The sequence below is a fragment of the Dipteris shenzhenensis genome, chromosome 4 (assembly GCF_047967505.1).
Source record: "Dipteris shenzhenensis isolate YYH24624 ecotype China chromosome 4, Dip_SZ_1.0, whole genome shotgun sequence".
Lineage (NCBI taxonomy): Eukaryota > Viridiplantae > Streptophyta > Polypodiopsida > Gleicheniales > Dipteridaceae > Dipteris > Dipteris shenzhenensis.
In genome coordinates this window covers 39,416,051-39,422,919 of record NC_141599.1, presented here as the reverse complement: position 1 = coordinate 39,422,919, position 6,869 = coordinate 39,416,051, and the positions used below count along the sequence as shown (strand labels likewise).

At 42.4% G+C, this 6,869-nt stretch overlaps 1 protein-coding gene across 2 annotated transcripts; it reads right to left on the bottom strand.

Moving 5' to 3' along the window:
• Positions 1-2,513: 2,513 nt before the first annotated feature.
• On the bottom strand, positions 2,514-4,592 carry LOC147902839 (E3 ubiquitin-protein ligase At4g11680-like). 2 transcript variants are annotated; one of them, XM_087374024.1, is made up of 4 exons: positions 4,052-4,592; positions 3,785-3,910; positions 3,186-3,435; positions 2,514-3,109 (listed from the first exon to the last, which is right to left on the bottom strand). In XM_087374024.1, the coding sequence occupies exons 1-4, from the start codon at positions 4,240-4,242 to the stop codon at positions 2,939-2,941; spliced, it is 738 nt and encodes a 245-aa protein (XP_087230150.1). In that variant the 5' UTR covers positions 4,243-4,592; the 3' UTR covers positions 2,514-2,938. The 2 variants fall into 2 exon arrangements, with proteins under 2 accessions (XP_087230150.1, XP_087230151.1); XM_087374025.1 differs by having other exon boundaries at positions 3,288-3,435.
• Between the last annotated feature and the right edge of the window lie 2,277 nt (positions 4,593-6,869).

Below are 6,869 nucleotides of genomic sequence, written 5' to 3'. Positions count from 1 at the left end.
AGGCAAACCTCATCATCTCTGCTAGGGGCAATAAGGAAGCCCGGACCAACACGTGCTTTTGTTTGTCAAAAGAAAAAATTTCATCTATCTCCTTACTCCATCCAACCAAACTATGATTTCCATCCCAACAGATGAACATTTTACCAGCAAGATCACTCCAATCATCATTGCATTGGACCTCCCTTTCAAATTCATCATTAACATCTTTCCATATTGTATCCCAATTAGCGTTGACATCATCTGTAACTTGAATATGAGCCCCATCCATTGTTTGCATTGCCAAAATAAAGACCCTTTCTCCTCAATGTACCCATACTTTCTAAATGTGAATCCCATCTCCTTTGATTGCTTACCCACAGTCCTTATTTTTTGGTTCATTTGAATCCTATACAAAGGGATTTTAGGAGGAAGAGTTCTTATAACAACTCTAATTCTCTCCAATGTTCTTTGAAGAATCTCCTGTGAAGACTCAATTGGCACATTGAGTTCCTCATCATCATGCTCTTGCAACTTTGTTTCTGTGACCTTTGTTTTGCAAGGTGTTTCTTTCAACTCCCCAGTAGTATCGATGTCCTCACAAGATTCACCTTCTTCGTGGCTTATCTCAATCATCTTCTCTATGTCAACCATCTGCACACGCTTGTAGCTTGTATTCTTTTGAGAACTTGTTTCACAATACAAAACAAATAACTCAGATGATGACTTCTCCACAGTAGATCTTGTCAAGACCATTATCTAATTAAAAAAGAAAGAGATATTAATTAGTATACACCAAAATCAACTAACCTTCATGCTTAGAAAATGACAATGCAAAGGCCACACACCTAAGAAAATGACACCATTGATAGAAGAATCCTCAAATTTACACCTACATAATAAAAAAGAAATATATTAACATATTAGAACAAATGAAACTAATTATCAACATAAGAAAGAATTTCATACTGTAGAATACAACAAGCACGTATTTACATATAATGTGTTGGCAAAATTGCCTAGTGAGGACCACAAAGTCCCATTCCCATTCTAGAAGACAAAAGAGAAAACACTAATGTAGCAGATCCTTTTCTAAGGATGGGAAATGACTCCCCACACTAGATGATGACAATATCCATAGCATCAAATTCTTCTTGTTCATTCCATAGATACATCTAGACTTGTAAGTGGGGGCTCGGCACCTAGCCCACCCTTGGGGCTTATAGCAATAAATAGATGTGTAGACTAGTATGGGGGGCTCAACGCCGAGCTCTCCTTTTTGACTTGTTGCAAATAGGTGGAATTGAGATTGATAAGGAGGCTAGATAGTTAAAATAATAGATGAGTAGATTGAGTTCTATTGAGTTACTGGATTGTTTGGTAGCAATGCACGATTAAGTAGTCGATAGTATGATGAGAAAATCGAGATGGTACATACTATCCCACGCTCCGTTGTTCCAAAAGAAAGTATCACCCTAGGACTAGGCTCCTATCCCAAGCTTGGTCACCTCGACATCGGACATGCCAAGTCGGGTCATTTTTTGATCGGCATTAATGGTAGCTCGGGCTTGGAGATGTGGAGAGGAGTTGGAGGGGTGTTTGATGGCAGAAGGAAGCGAGGGTCGAGATTCGGAAGCTAACGAGGAGGTGGCACTAAATGAACAACAACAACACCCTTGCCATTAAAATGGTTTATATCAACCACCTCTCCATTAAAGAATTTCGCTATGACGACTTTAGGGGGCGGAGCGCCCCATTTGCTATGGCACTATGCCAACTTGGAACTCCGGCATGGGGAGCTTTGCCATTAAAATGGTTTATGTCAACGGCCTCGCCGTCAAACAAGTTCACTATGAAGACTTGTAGGGGGGGGCTCGGCGTCATTTGCTGTGGCACTATGCCAACGTGGAACTCGGGTCGACCGTGCATGGAGCGGAGGATTGTGGAAACACTTCAGCCCGTCGAGTCGTCGTTTGGAGGTCGTAGCTGCGTGCTGCAACGTAGAGCTTGTGGGTGTTCCGTCGTATAATTCTCGCTGTGAGCCAGGGTCGTTGCTCGCTGTGAGTGTTGTGGAGCTGCAGCCGGTTGGTGAAGGGAGTCGCCTGAGGCTTTTGGAGGTCCCGTGAGAGCTGTTGGAGAGTTGTCGATGGCGGTTGACAAGACTTGTAGGGGGAGCTCGGCGCCGAGCCCGGAACAATAAACGTTCGTAGAATCATAGAGGGAGTGCCGGAACTACAACGGAAGCTCATCGAGGGAGTCACGGTGTAGATCATAGAATCGAACAAAGTGTCGTTTAAGAAGCAAGAAGTACTCGTTCACAACTCCTTATGCTTCTACTAACTTGAGCATATAATTGTGGAGTGGTTTACCCAAGTGCCACATTTTCCTCTTAGACGCAATTTATGCCTCCACTTTGTTTGAGATGTTATTCTGTAGTTACTTGCCCTTACATTTCCAGCAAGAGGACCCTTTGAAGTTTGAATAAAAAATTTGAATTGAAGACAGAACAATACAACCATCTTTGATTGGGCCACAAATGAAATATATCAGTGGGACAATGGTTGCATTACTACGTGGCGCGAGTTTTCGCTACATTGAAGCTCTAGACTTAGCAAAAGTCAAAGATTTTGCGGTAGAATTGCAGCACCATAGTTCAGCTGCCTGATGCTTTCTTTTACACCACTCTTATAATCTTACATTTCTGTAATGGGAACACGATATAGTACTTAAATGAAATCCCACCCGGGATGGTCCCTTGCTGTTGCTTGTATTTAAGACGTTTCAACAACGATGCCCCTCAATTATCGAAACGGACAAGCAGCAGAAGAGCCCACGCAGTAAACGCTGTATCTCATCATATGCAACGTCCAACTCTGATCCAAGGTTTCTCTCAGCAGGGGCCTACTGCTATCGTCATTGTCTTTTAGCCTATATGCTCAGCTTCAGAAACGCCGTTCGTATTTCAGAGTAGCAGCAGGTCATCTACATCGTGGGTAATGTCTTGCTTGCAAAGCGGACACATCGCTCTGATTTTCAGCCACTCGTCCACACACTCCATGTGAAATTTGTGTGTACAGGGAAGCTCTCTCAGATCTACTCCGTCGGTGTACTTTCCCAGACAGATACAGCAAACCTGCGGCCAGAGACTGACGTCTGCCTGAGCACTGTTATCAAACAATCTGAAATACAAAGGTATCATACACGCATACCATCTCACTCGTAGACACGCAATTGGCGTATGCTGCGGCAGCTCCAACGTCCGCACACCAATCTTCCGACTTGAACTTGTGGGCAGGCAACGCCGTAATTACCTCTTCCGGCGCGCCTCTTTCATCTGGATCTTCCTCGTCAAATCCCAGAACTTGAACGAAGCAGGGAAGAGAGTAGCACAAGGCCGTGCAGAAAAGCACAGGTATCGCGCAACTCATACATCCTCCAATAAGCAGAAAGGCGAGAAACCTGTAAAGCAAAGTATGGCGTTAATATGTGACGCATATTCGAAACTCTCAAACGAAAAACCAGCTGACAAATTCCTCTGTTGGTACTTCAGTCAAAGATAAGGGAACGAACATCCCTGAGGTACGTCCCAACATGAAACCAAAATGTAATCGAACAGATTTCAAACGATAGACACGATCTTTTTAGTCCAACGTCATTCTTGCGCTTCCTCACTGCTCAACTACGTTGCCTGTGTTTCGTCCTCCCAGTCCATCGACTATTCCGTCTCTAATTCTGGCACGCGACGGTGACAATATATCGACGTAACATAGAAATTGATGTGAAAAAACGTATTCGATCCGCAACATACCTCCGAATGTTTGGACCTTCACTGGCGGGACTGCCATCGAATAACCAAATGTTCCTCATCACAAACCATGCAGTGAAGAAGCAATCCAGGGCTAGTCTCAAGTTATCCACGCACTTCGTAAATATTCTGTGTCGAAGTGACGGACAAAAAATGAGAACGGTTTGAATGCGGCCTCGAGGATCTAAGGAAGAGCATCGCTTTGTTTGGCAAAACAAGCTTGGCGCGGCGGTCCCAAATTCAACGAGCTTTTGGGTTTAAGAATCTCACCGGGGTGGAGCGCTGTCGTCCGACTCCTCTCTAAAGCAACGAAGGCTGACATTACAGTTCCTGATTCCAAGCCAGACATCGCGGAGGCTAGGCATGAAACTGAAGGTATCCTGCGATTTCGGTTTGAGGTTTCGACGAGCAGGTATCCTATCGTTCCAAGAAGAACCGAGGACGCGCAAGCTGTATATCATGACGGTGATCGGAGAAACCCAGAAGAAAACAGCGTTGGAGCTGTCTACGGTGATTGAAGGGAAAACGAAGACTGGAAGGAGGATAACCACTGCTCAACTAGAGGTTGGTGCCCAGTGATTGTTTATGTGCTTTCCATCCCGCACGTAGCTAGTCCCGTGGTCACTACGCTGCCATGACCGTGGTCCTCTCGTGAGACGGAGTCGACGTTCGCATTAAATAAACGAAGTAGGGTGCTATCGAAAGGGTACTGTATGGACGAATAGAACTTCCATGTCCCTTTCTGTGTGTCTCTGGATGCTCTCTCTCTCTCAACGCCGATGATGTGTCTCTGCGTGTCTCTCTCGGTGCTCTCTTTCTCTCAACGCCGATGATGTGTCTCTGGGTGTCTCTCTCGGTGCTCTCTTTCTCTCAACTCTCAATATGTCTCTCTCTCTCTCTCTCTCTCTCAACGCTCATCTCTCTCTCTCTCTCTCTCTCTCTTGTTGTCCTTCACAGATCACACAGCGCATGAAATGCGCGCTACGGAGCGTTACGACAGCTATCTATCCCTCGCTCGCTCGCTCACTGGCTCACTCGTTCATCGGCGGATAGAACCTGGGAAAATCGAGGATGCAGGGCGTTACGAGGGGCACAACGCAAGGGAATTGAGTAGTAAGGAGGCTTCCCGATAGCGAAGAAGAGGCTGTGATTATATATAACATTTTTCAGTTCCAGCCTTTCCCATCCTATCCTCAATCGAACGGTCCAAATCTTCTGCATGCACCGACGTCCTTATCCGAACCTAGATCGTATATCCCCCGTCCGATCTCTCTCCCACTCTACGACTCAGATCCTCTGCATGCCCTTACGTTTGTTCTCGAGCGCCATGTCATCACTTCGCACGTGGCGCGCTTGTGGACGTGCATTTTCAAAAAACTCGTGTAGGGATATTTTGCTTCCACTTTATTTTAGGGATTAGATTATTTTGCTTCTTAGTTTTTAAACTAGACCCGTCCGCTCTACAATCGGGATCTTTGGGTAGGAGGTCCCCCTCTACAAAAGAATCAAACAACCCTTGATGGAGATTCCTAGCCATTTGAGGGAGTTCCAAGGGGTGGCCTAAGGTTCTAGAGTCCACCTCCTCAAAACCAAAATAAGAAGCCCATTCATTGAAACGGGTGGTTGCATCCGTCTATGGGTGATTGCCCTCTCTTGCAATGGATTTATCACAACGTGATGAGGCTCCAGAGGGTTGGCAGTGTTGAGGATCGGATCATTCGGTCCACGAGAATTTATTATAAGATATAAATGAATTTCTTAGCTACCTCATAAAATGTAGAGCTTGCCTCAAAGTTAAAAGATGTTTTAATGAGAGTGTTGTACTCTCTTGGACACTTGACATCTACAATAAGACAAGAATATTGTTTAATTTATTCGTGGAAGTCGTAGTCATGAGAAGAATGTACCCTATGTTTTAATAAAAATGTAAGGTTCATCACTTTATACTAGACTTTCATATCTATGAACCAAGTAACATAATTTTTTAAAGATATGAAATAATTTTAGCTATTGTTCTGTATAGCTCTATTGAATGGAGAGACAAAATATGCTCCAATAATTTTATAGTGGTTGAGGCCTATGATACGAGGGATTTTATTGAATCTATTAAAAAATTGATTGGGTGTCATATCATCACATATGTCATGTCAAATTACTTTAGAGACTATGTTTCTACAAATGCATCACTCATCACTTGTACGCTTTTACAATACACATCATGTATGCTCTAATGTCCTACACTTTGGCAAGGTAGTTAATAAATTATACTCTCTTGTAATAAGAGGTAGCTTTTAAATATTCAACCTCTATTCAACACAAATCCTAAGTGAGTGTAACCTAGCAAATGTTCTATTCTAATTATAACGGAGCATTCTATTCTAATTATTTATTTAGTGATAAATAACTTTTAACAACTTGTAATTGAGTTGTTTCATTGAATACACTCATCTACATTGAAGGAAAAATATCTCTCTTTAATTCCTCAAATGACGTGTAGTCATAATTTATCATATAAATAGAGAACGTAGCTAAACACACCACCATGACAATACACAAGAAAGAAAAAGGCATACATTTGGCTTTGCAATGGATTAGTTAAAAGAATAGTCAAAAGTTTACAACACTTTGCTCCTCCACCCTATGAATACAAAGGAATTTTGATGAGATTGGTACATGTACATACCAAATTTTCTCTTGAAATAAAATGATTTGTTAAAGATGTAGTAAAATCAAAGAGAGAAATTTCATACCGATAGAGATTGTCATAGTCTTTTACTGTTATAATTTGAGGGGGTCACTACTTGTTGAAAACCCTATATATGACATGCTTTCAAGGGGTATTATTGAAACCCCTTATTTGAAAATTATAACATTTCAAAATGATGGTGTTTAATTTTTTTCAATACCCCAATCAAAAAACCGCTTCATAGTATAAAACTTTGTGAATTTTTGCTACTTAAAAGCGCTATTTATTATATAACCCATGGTCATATTTATATATGATAAGTGACACCTTCCATCGTTGAGTGTTATAAAAACCCTCTCAAGCACCACTTCGCTCTATATTTCCATTTTCCTCATCTTTTCT